The sequence below is a fragment of the Triplophysa rosa genome, linkage group LG15 (genome assembly GCF_024868665.1).
Source record: "Triplophysa rosa linkage group LG15, Trosa_1v2, whole genome shotgun sequence".
Lineage (NCBI taxonomy): Eukaryota > Metazoa > Chordata > Actinopteri > Cypriniformes > Nemacheilidae > Triplophysa > Triplophysa rosa.
The window spans coordinates 14,416,769-14,428,869 of record NC_079904.1 but is presented as its reverse complement, the minus strand read 5'-3'; the positions used below and the strand labels follow the sequence as shown (position 1 = coordinate 14,428,869).

Genomic DNA, 12,101 nt, shown 5'->3' with positions numbered 1-12,101 from the left:
GTTGTTACAAACGTGGACACTTACACTGCCATCTGGTGGTGTCAGAAGAGAAGAACACTTTACATAAAAATTTCAAGATGGTGGCAAACAAATCTGAAAAATAAAGACAGCTACGGCAGGACAAAACTTCCACAAGGTAAAAAATGTAATAAAATGTCATTGTTGCTTCTTGTTAAGTTATGCATAGTAGTGTTGCATGATTAATATGGCATGCAAATTTGACAAATTTTTGCAACAGTAAAGATTTACTATGCCTCTAAACTTGATGTCCACATATGTGGACAATGGGACTTTGCTAAGTTGAAAATGTAAAAATGTATAAAAAATAACTGTTTTCAAATAACTGTGAATACGTAGTTTGGGAAGAATTTGTTAGAAAACATCAATTTACACAAGGACTGCAAGCAGTACCACGGGGCCAAGCCCACAGTTTGCCCACACTTTACCCAGTGTACCCACACCCAGCCCACACTTCCCCCGGTGTATCCACAGCATTCCCACACTTCCCCCAGTGTACCCACAGCATTCCCACACTTCCCCCAGTGTACGCACAGTATTCCCACACTTCCTCCAGTGTACCCACAGCATACCCACACTTCCCCCAGTGTACCCACAGCATTCCCACACTTCCCCCAGTGTACCCACAGCATTCCCACACTTCCCCCAGTGTACCCACAGCATTCCCACACTTTGTACCCACAGCATTCCCACACTTCCCCCAGTGTACCCACAGCATACCCACACTTCCCCCAGTGTACCCACAGCATTCCCACATTTCCCCCAGTGTACTCAGCCTGTTAATAAAAGACATTTGTACTTTGTTACACAATGGTGTCTTGGTTGTTTTCTGTGGATACAGACAGGTTTTTTTTTTTCAAAGAGATCTTCGTGTTCAAATATAATATCTGGTTATTATATTTATTGGTTCCTCCTAACCCCAAATAGCTAGAAGAGATCTAAAATGCAAGCCAAACCATAGCTCGGATCTTCTCTTGTTTTTGGTCAATTGTGCTCATGTTATTTTCATTTCTGTCTGCAATTTAATATAACCATCACTACTTAATGATAAAACACTTAACTGCTGTTGGGGACATAGCAAATTTAATGGTGTTCATATAAAAACAATTAAGGCTGGACTGTGATGTGGAACCTGCTTACAAAGAGAAATAAAATCAATACACAAAGATATTTTTCTAAAACAAGGGAACAAATTATTATGAGCACAGTTTAACTACACTATACTATAAAATGTTACTGTTTTTTTACAGATTTTCCACATACACTGTGAAAAATCTTAATTTTACAGAACTTTTCTATTATTATTTTACAGTTTTTCCACGTATCATTTTTTAAGGAATCGTTCTGTTTTTTTTACAGATTTTCTTTTTTTAAATACGGTCAAAAACATAAAATTACAGAAGAAGACCGCAAATTTACAAGAAAACTGGGGTAAGCTGGTATTTTAAGTTTATTTCTGGTGTCCCAGCTGCAAGAAAATGTCTGTTTTTTACAGGATTTTTTGTTACATCAAGTCTACACCGGACGCAGCGTGATGCGACGCGACACACAGGTTGTTCTAATGGGATTGTCTTGTCGCCCCGCGCCGCATCCAGTGTGGACACAATGTAAAATTATAATGGGTTCTAATGCGTTCTATTGTCTCTTGTCGCATCGCGCCGCGTCCGATGTAGACACGGTGTTACAGTTCATTTTTGAAAATACAGTCAAATTTTTATGTGAAAAAAACTAATTTCCTTTTTTTTATGGGCTTTTTTCACAGTGTAAAATGAGGGAACGAATTTATAAAACATGAGCATGATTAACCTAAAATGAGGAAAATAGTAATTAGGAAATTAGGAATCCGTGCTGATGTTTTAATAAACTGTAGGAACAAATTCTTGTTCATGGCCACGATATCATTATTTTTTCTATATATGTGATGTGTGGGATCAGTAGATTTGTGCTGTAATGTAAACATTTAATTTCTTTAAAAAATAAAACATGCTTCAGAATGTTACACAAGCCCCTTCCTCGTGTCCTCACACCTCATGCTGTGAGAAGAGTTAGTTATCCTACTTGAAAGTGAAGCGTAAGTAGTCTTAGTAAAGTGAGGAGGTCTGAAATGTTCTCATTCCCAGGGCAATTGTCAGATCTGTTGAAACTATTTTGTTGAAAAGCTTCTTCATTCCGCATAAGGGATATTTTAAGCTGAGGACAGTTTGCAACAGTTCAGGGGGAACATGGAGTTATTCTACACCCCCATCCCTTCTGTCTGATTCGCCCTCGTTGCTTTTTGTTTTCATCCCTTTCTCTTTACCTCTATTTCCCATTCTCATTTTAGCTCACCCTTTAATTTGGCATCTGATGTCCATCACATCCTCAAGTGGACACAGGAGGACAATCATCTTTACGTGATTCCTGGCTTTTGGAAATGACTACGGTCAGGATTATGCTGTTTTGCAGTCCCTTTAGCACCATACTAAACCTCTCACAGCTCTTAAATGTTTTATTTGTTTTGGATCTTCTTATCAGTTCAGATTCCATAAAGCCAAAAATACAAAGGTAATTATGGTGCATGAGGGTTTTGTGGCTGTAAGCGGCTCAGAGGTGTACAGTATCAAATCTTCAGCCGTTATTGCTTTAGCCAACGAAGATTTGTGCCGAAATTCCCCCTGAATCCTGAGTGACACAGGATTCATATCTCAGTCTGTGGGCAGATCCATATCACTGCATGTAGGTAGAGCCAAATCACTGTAGTTGGTATTTCTATTTCTACTCCTATGATTGGCACCTCGCTGAGTGTATTTAGCGCTAACGAGGAGCTCAGCGGAGACTCTGGGGAGAGGCCAGGGTAGCAAACGCACTCGCCGAGTAGCAAACTAAGCAGATTCTAGGAATAAGGGAGCAGTTCACCCCGAAATGACAATTCTGTCATCATTTTGTCACCTTCATGTTGCTCTAAAACAAGGTGTGCATTCTTCTTCACAACAGGAGAGATTCAGAAGAATGTTCCGGATGCTATATAAGCAGTGTTGTGTGTAACTAGTTACTAAGTAATTAGTTACTGTAATTTAATTACTTTTCACTTGAAAAGGTAAAGTAAGGGATTACTCTTATTTTTTCTGTAATTTAATTACAGTTACTACTGATGTAATTAAACTAAATACTTTGTGTAATATGTGTGTGAAATAGTGGAATTGACATCAAAATTCAGAATCTAACTTTAAAATTGTGCTTTAATGTATAATTCTCACATTTGTAATACTTTGGTCAGTTAATAAGAGTACTTTATGTAGTTTAATATTATTTTTTGAGTGAATTAAAAGAGTCGTTTCATGTCTATCCTTGAATCACTTAACTAATCAAGGTTGATATAGGATATACGTAGAAAGTAATTAGTAATAAGTAACTAAATACGTTTTGGAGAGAGTAATTTGTACAGTAATCTAATTACACTGTTGAATATGTAATTAGTAACTAGTAATTAATTACTTTTTGAGAGTAACTTACCCAACACTGTATATAAGGCAGTGCAAAGTGACTCTTTTTCAAATGTTTATATACTGTACTGTATGTGGTCCATGCAACACGCTGTATTAAATCTTTTAAAGGTTTACAAAAGGTTTTGGTAGCAAACAAACAGATTTAATTTTGAGTGAAATGTCCCTTTAACACAGTTGACCTTAAATGAGAAATCTGCATTTAAAGGAATTCACCTTCAAAAAGAAAATTCTGTCATCATTTACTCACCCTGTTGTCATTTTAAACCTGTGTGATTTTCTTTCTTCTGCAAAACACAAAAGGAGATATCATGAAAAAATGTTGGTAACCAAAAACCGTTGGTCCCCATTGACTTCCATTGTATGGACATAAAACCAATGCAAGGCATTGGTGACCAACGGTTTTCTGTTACCAACATCTTTCGAAATATCTTCTTTTGTGTTCTGCAAAAGAAAGACAGTCATACGGGTTTGAAATGACAAGCAATGGGTATTGAAATGACAAGCAATGGGTATTTGCTCTGAATGTGAAATATCCCTTTAAAACAATAGTGAACTCATGCAGAGAAAATGACACCCTATCATGTTGCCTTTAGAAACGTTTTGTTGGAGCTTTATTTTGCTTATAAAATAAAGACAAATAATTCAGTTATGATGCAGTTTGAAAAATATTAAATATGTATTTGCATTGATACAGACACTGTCTGTCTGTACAAATTATTGAAGTGAGAGAGTCACTCACCTGCATGTGCTGCTCTTCTGCATGACCTCAGCCCTGTGATAACCAGACAGCTTGCAGAATCCGTCATTACTGTAAACTATAGGCCACTCCACGATTTGTGCATTGCCCAACAAGAAACTTGTCTCTGAAAACAAACATTAGAGAGAAAATATAATGATTTATGAGTTAAATTTGGACAAATAAAACAGCTTTAGTTGTTACGTTCATTCATAATTTCCTCACCCTCACGTCATTCCAAACTTGTATGACTTTCTTTCTTGTGCAGAACACAAAAGAATCTGTTTGGGACTTTAAAGGGCGGTTTCCCAGACAGGGATTATTTTATACTCGGACTAGGCCCAAATTATATTAGGACATTTAAGTAGTTATTTACAAACATGTCGTACAAAAAACGTTACTTGTGTGCATTTTGAGACAACACAATGGCACTGATGTATTTTTGGATATGTCCGTGCAAGTTGTTTTCGGTATGGACAGCTCTAACATTTATTTTAGGACTAGTCTTAATTCCTGTCCGGGAAACCGCCCCTAAGTGCATTAATTGATTCTTTAGCTTGTCAAGTAAATTGAAATGCAGTTGTGAAATAAATACAATTGAAATACTGTGCTATACCAATGGCAGGTGAGTTTGCTTTTGCTGCTGTGAGCCCACAGCATTGGAGGTTTTGTTGCTCTTCCTGTAGTTTTATTGAGGTTTATTGTAGTTTGTGTGTGAAAAAAAAAAAAGAGAGTGTGAGACACAAGTGACAATTGACACAGCCATTAAAATGGTGCTTGCTTCTCTCCTCCATTAAATCATGACTAATCTTTTCTCCTCATCAGAAAGAGCAGCTGAAAGACGATGTGTAAAGAATAAAGTGAAGTGCTGTTCCCTTCGAGGAAGACGAGTGGAGACTCATTACATCGGCCCCAACACATGCAAAGCCCCTGGCCCCCTCACATGAGGGATCAATTGGCAGGAAGTTCTCCCCGGGGATGCGAGCGACCCATATCCTGTGATCCACGATGTGATAATCATATAAAGTTCTGTCACTGAAGATACATTGGCTTCACCGCGACGACAGCACACTCAGACTAATAAAGTCTTTGCCAAGAAGTCAAGAATTAATAACTAATAAAAAATAGAGTGCAGACAAGTGAAGCAGGCACAGCGCACTTCCGCGGCTCAAGTCTACGGGGTCTTGTTGCGATACGGTGAGGATAACAACCAATTACAATGCTAGTGGTTGAAGTCAGGACAGTACATCGGTAGTTTAAGTGAGAAAAGCAAACCCCACTAGGATAAAGCAATACAAGACGCCTTAGGGCAGCAAGAGCATTCATTACACAAGCTACTGTATAAAAGGACGTGGCTGTTATGTCCAGTGGTATGTACAGTACAGTAAAAACTAGGGAATATTTAGACTCTAGAAAGCCTGCTGTTTATAATCTAGCCCAAGGCAAACGAATGCTCGCACTTACCTGCGCCTTTCACAAGTTAGCTTTGTTGTTTTCAATGGCGGCTCACGTCAATTCACACAGACTTTAAATAACTCAAGTGGTTGTAACACACACATTGATCGCACTTCCAGTTCCACGTGAAGCCTAAGGGGATCAGTCAGCATTTTATGTTTGTGATGGGAGCCTGCCCAAAGCTTAGCGTGTAAATAGTGAATAAGAGACATGTTGACGATGATGAAAGACTTAGCACTGAACATGGCAAGCTCATGTGGGAGGTCAACAGACTGCTACGCTGCTTGCTACGATATCAGAGCAGCGTACATGAGACATGGACACATTTATTCATTTAAAAAATGCATTGTAAAAATACATTTTTAAGGAAAAATCATGGCAGTGTGATGTATTGAGACTTCTCAGTCCACTGCAAGCCTACTTTGTATAGCCGATTTAACCACTCACTAAATGCAAAATGTTCAGCCAATTAATTCTTGTCGACTCTACTACAGATGTCTTGTTCAACAAATGATCAATTAGCAACACAATGAGCTTTCATTTGTCACTATTCATTTCTCCATATACTTGGAAGAAGGAAAGGCAAAATGAATTATGTGAAACAGTTACAGTATATGTAGAGGCATATACAGTATTTAAAATACAATCGACAAACATTTTATTAGGTATAAATATGAAGTTTTCACCACAAAACAACATCAGCAGCTAAAATAAAGCCAGAAACAGTAAAAAAAAGAACACTAAAAACAAAAGCACATAATTTATTCATGCAGCAATGCATGCTTGCACACCCAAACAAATCACCAACATTATTATATATGAAACTGTATCACAGTCACTTTTGTTAGGCTGGTTGGGAACAACATATGGAAATATTGCTTTAACGTGTTTTTATGTAGATTCAAAGTTACTCACAGATGCCTTTCTTTTTGACTTAAACAGAAAAAACATAATGCCGGTGTTCTGCGTATTCTAACAAGACCTACCAAAGGCCATGATTCAGATTCAAAACTTTAAGATTTGACAATAAAGGGAAGTAGATTATAAATGGCTCTGATTATTAAACACTGGGCTCAACAGCCTCCGCTGTCAGACAATTTGTGACCTTTTCTTCGTCTCCACAGCCTCTTGCTGTCTTTCTTTATCTCGCAATAATTCTCTATTCAATTACAGTCTGACACTTTTTGTGTGTCAGCATTTGACTCAGTTACTTCCACCAAGAAGAGAGATGTCCAGGGCATGTGCATGAGGAAATAACCACCGCCAATCTCCGGCCGAAGGTCCTGCCTTAAGCAAGCGGCTTTGAAGACAGTTGTCGATTCAATTTCAAGCGCACGCTTCGTGAACTCCGACTGAGAAGGATCAGACAAGGTCGGAAAAAGTTTGACATTTCGTGAGGGCTGGTATGTCACCTTTAATAAAACACATTTGTTCACATTGACAGGCTTCGCCGCAGTTTGCAAATGTGCCTTTTGTACTGATTAAATGTTGTAAATGCCTCTTTACAGCTGCTGGCTTAGAAACAAGCTCAGAGAAATAACCCCTGGACAACTTCAATGTCTCCTGAATCATTTACTACCTTACCAAGAGCTGTTACTTTTTGAGCGTCTTAGATGGAAGTGAAACAGGTCTTCTTTCTTTACTTTAAAAGGATTTAAATGTTCTGTGGATAATTTGGGCTATGTGGGGTTTTGTTGGTGTTTATGACAGTTCCAGTTTTTTTATATTAGAAAAGAGTACTCGGGACATTCTATAGAACCCCAATAAATCTCCTTCCGTGGTCTGCAAACCATGCTAGTTTGAAATAACCTGAAGGTAAGAAAATGATGACAGAATTTTCTTTTTAGGTGAACTATGCTTTAAATCCACGCTTTCAACAATTTCCAGTTTATAAAAGATTTTTCAGCATCACTTGAACAAAGTGCTAGGTTAATTTCAACCCATCGGTGGGATCAAAAGGGGACAAATCCAGCATTGCATGAAATTGACCAAGCAAATGCCTAATTTTTGACCCAACACTAGCTTAAAAATAACCCAGTATTTTTTACTGTAATGTTCTCCATCCGTAGAAGACATGCGGCAGAGTAGAGCCAAAACAACTGGAGTTGGTGGTAGATCTCCATTGTGCAAGATAACCCATGTAAGCAGCTATCATCCATGATGGGAAATAGAAGATGATAGCATCCCACAACTGCCTGACAGACCACCGAACAGGAGACAGGACTGACAACATGCAGCGACGCCATACCACACCAGAGCAGTCTGTAATCTCCGAGATGGCTCATGTCTTTCAATGAGGACTGTCAAAGATGTTACCAGTCTTCTAGGTTGCAGAAAAGAAGATGATGGCGCATAATGAACAATTCAATGAGCACATGCGCTCCACACGGGACCCTTCCTGCCTGCATGCCATTAGGTGGAACAAAGCCATCTTTTCCTCTAACCTCATCTGCATGTAACTCCTGGAAATTACACCAGTGAGAAGTAATGACACTGAACAGGCAAACTTCTTTTATTTTTGGACCCGTCACTATTACTGCATAATGCATTTTCTATCTCTTTTGCATTGTATGTCTTGCACTTGTGGGAGCGTGAATGGATAACTACTAGGAAAGCTGAAGGAAAACAGATTCTATTAAGATAAATCTTGCATTTACAGACTACATCATTGTAAACACCTGTGATCCTAGAAAACTATTTTCTGTTGGCCAATATGGAACCTAAGCATGTACTGAAGTTTAGATATTGGTTTCAACAAAAAGAACAACACAAAGATAGCTCTCTGTCCTGAACACTGGCGATAGCACTTTCATTACAAATATCTTTGGCTTCTAACATCCATTCATTTCTCCTCACAGTTCTCTGTTATTGTCATACACTCTATGACTGCCTTGATATTTGGTATTCTGTTTTTTATTCTGTGTTATTTTCAAATGTTTCATCTTAGCACACATCCCACTTAACCAATTTGTTCACTTCTGCTACCTTTTGTGGTTTGTTGCATTCAATTTTCTTCTCCGCCTTGATTTGTTTGAGTTTTTAACTGTATCACAATTTTAGTATGTCTACCGCTTCCGTCTGTGTTTCTTTCTGCCTTTGAGACCGCGTAGTGTGCCTATACACCTCGCGCTGTGACAAACATTACAAAAGAGCATGCTCAGGAGGATGGCCGGGGGAAGCCATGCTCAGATGAGCCGCAGTATATTGCATAAGCCCCACACGCAAATGAACAGTTCTGAGGAGGTAGGAAGAAAGAAATGTGTGTGAGAGAGAACAAAGGAACACAAGACCGAGAAAACACACAGCACAACAAAAAATGAAAAATTTAGGAAAAACGCTAAATAATGTTGCCATAGAATTGTCAACCGTATTTACTGTGGAGGTGGGATAGCTGTCCTCAATGGAAAAAAAGACACTCTTTTGAAGTAATTTCATTTCCCCAGCGAATCAGCATCCCTGCTGTCATTGATTAGCCAAAAGTCAACCTGACAACAAGAAGCTTTTCTAAAACATTAAAAATCACCACACTTGATTCTCCACTTACATAAGAAAATTGGTGGAAATTACGCATTGCTCTCTGTTGTCGCAAAAATTACTTATAAAAGCAAAAAGCAATGTAAAAGCTGACCTTATTCAGCCCTCTTTAAGTGAGATGGGAAAACTCAAACAAACCCCTGTCTCGCCAAACAAAGAAATAATGAAGAAGAACTACATGGAGAGGTTGGAGTTGTAAAAGGGGACACATACACAAAAAGCCTTACAAACACCTTAATCATTCTGACAGCTGCACCTATGAAAAGCTTTATTATTTTTTAGGGGATATGCTGTGTGTGACGATTTTTTTGCCAGAGGCAAAAGCAAGTATATAGAAACAATATTTTAACTCTTGACAGAACTACAGTATGTTTATTATGCATAGAGATTAGATAATTTTGCCCTGTTACATAATTCACAACAGCAGAGATTTTATATTAGGCAAGCACAACTTAAAGCCTATAGGAGAGTTTTATCGGACTTCTACTTGAAGGAGCTGGCTCTGAAAGTCAAACTTTATCAAATCATCATCTTTCCATGACCCATGTCTGTTTTTTTTCAAATCTACCAATTTTCACATACAATACTTAGGAATTAAAGACCACCCCACCAGTTACATGAAATCTGCATGGAAATCTTACTACACAGAGCTTGTCTTTCTTTCTGCAAGATCGTCACTCATTCTCAAAGTCTTCAATGTCCACATCATCCATTTGCCATTGAGCACAAACAAAATTCAAATATCTCTAGACATTCTGCAATGGCTTCTTATAGCTACAAGCATCAGACAGGATATACAAACAGTCTTAAATATATGTCACCTTGACCTGACGACTGTGTTTATTTATGCAGGCACAGAATGTCAAGTATAATTCATTCATTTTTAACCTCACTGTACGTCTCTTTAAAACACTTGAAATAATGAAAAATAAAATCTTCATTGCAACAGATTATACGTAAATGTAAATTACAAGAAAATAAATTAATGTATATGTAAATTTAAATGCACACATCAATCACACATATTTCAATACTAATGGGATTTGATGGGGGGTCTAAAAATAACACGAGGTCTGCTGCACAACTTAATTTGCACTTACTGCATCAATTAATGCATTAAATGTTAAATGATCCCACAGTGACTCGGGGGAGCTCACAAAAACAAATGTCTTGTTAATACAGAGTTTATATAAGATTTCTAACAAATTTTGTGGTGAGAGTTGAGAATCCTTTTGGAACAGCATCCCTTTCCCTTCCAAAAATACAAATGTGTCGTAGTTGCTTTAGATTCGGAAGAGAGTACAGAAGCCCTGAGAAGTGAGAGAGCTGGCAAATGCCATGGTGTAGTTTTATGAGCCGCAGTAAGAGGGAAATGTATTAACACGCACACTTTATAAAATAGAACTTTCTAGCGGCAATGCATACAAAACCATTCCAAATTCCTTGAAGTGTGAGTGAGAGAGATACAAAGTCAGAAAGAAAAATAATATGAATAGGTTTTGTTTCAGTGTAATGGTATGTGACCTCTGCTGGTGAGGTCTATTTTTACAAACGCGTATCAAAGACGCGCACATTCACACGGGCTATACAGTATGTTTAAAGTGACACAAAAGCAAAAACAGACAAAACCATCTGAGAAAAAAATCCACCACAAATGAGTTTATAAAAACAGCATCAAGTGTTATATCCAAACATATTGTATGATCATTATTAAACATTAACATGTAAATGACGCTCTCTGACTGTTTCATTGAGACATTATCCGGCAGCACGCGCTCATTTTCTAAAGTGCCCGCAATAATCATAAACAACATAATAATTAAAAATGCTGTTATTGAATGCTTAATAATAATAGTCACTAGTTTAAATGTCAAGAGGAACGTTAAACACAACTGAAAAAGATCAAATAAAAATGGTCGTTTAATATTGTGTAACAATCCTGGTTACGCACTTTTGACAACTCCGTTTGACGCAATTAATATTTCCCATATGAGCGCATCATCACGAGTGTAAGTTGAAGGTAGCACTTATAACCAAATTCTTATCTAATTAATGGAAGATGATGAACAAAAAAGCAACCTTTTGAAAGCGACTGATTAATGATGCACAGTGGTGAATGATTCTTATTATTATTAGAGCGACACATTTAGCAGATTTTGTTTAAATGCACGACACTGATCTTCCAAACTCTAATGGCAACGAACAATAAAACAGTCTACGTAATAACATTCCTCTATAATAAGCCTAAATATAAAGGGTATGAAGAACTGAATTTACACATTCACAAGCCGACTGTAAATATTTAATCTTTGAATGAATAATTAACCTTTCTATTCTATAAAAACAAACTCGCGCGCAAAGCAAAAACATGCTTCACTTTAAAGTATATCAGTACAATTCCTACTGATCGTAAACTGTGAAAGTTCAAAACCAACTCATTGGTATTTCTACCCAGATCAAAGAGCATAAAAAGCTAGAGAAAATTTAAACATCTTCAGGAAAGATTCAAAACAGTATCAAACAAACGTTAGTTCATTTATTACATACTTTCTCCCTTTGCTTTGTAGTGTACTGCAATTTGAAGAAATCATCTTACCACTTGAGCGACGAACAATATTTTCCAAAAAAGTGTTTTGTGGTGCCACCAGTCCTCTTTTTCCTCCGTGCATTCTGCGATCGGGCAGCGACGGTCAGGCTCTCGCACTTGCTGGAAGCTGGTCGTTAAAGTGATACAGGCGGGATGGGTATCTATCGGTGGGATGGAGAAGATCATGGTAACGCTGCGCCGTGCTTGACTGGTATGGGTGCTTTGTACCAAGGAGCACTCGCAGCTCTGCAGGTTCCGTGCGCCCCTGGTCGAACGCGCCTGCGCA

The 12,101-nt window shown here is 37.9% G+C and overlaps 1 protein-coding gene across 2 annotated transcripts in view; it reads right to left on the bottom strand.

The window, feature by feature from the left end:
• kcnh5a (potassium voltage-gated channel, subfamily H (eag-related), member 5a) overlaps nucleotides 1–12,072 on the bottom strand; it is a 91,545-nt gene extending 79,473 nt beyond the window's left edge. For both annotated transcript variants that reach the window (XM_057353731.1, XM_057353732.1), the window contains exons 1-2: nucleotides 11,825–12,072; nucleotides 4,243–4,366 (exon numbers count right to left, since the gene is read on the bottom strand). In XM_057353731.1, coding sequence (XP_057209714.1) covers nucleotides 4,243–4,366; nucleotides 11,825–11,897 — 197 coding nt within the window. In that variant the 5' untranslated portion in view covers nucleotides 11,898–12,072. The remainder of the gene's footprint in view (nucleotides 1–4,242; nucleotides 4,367–11,824) is intronic.
• Between the last annotated feature and the right edge of the window lie 29 nt (nucleotides 12,073–12,101).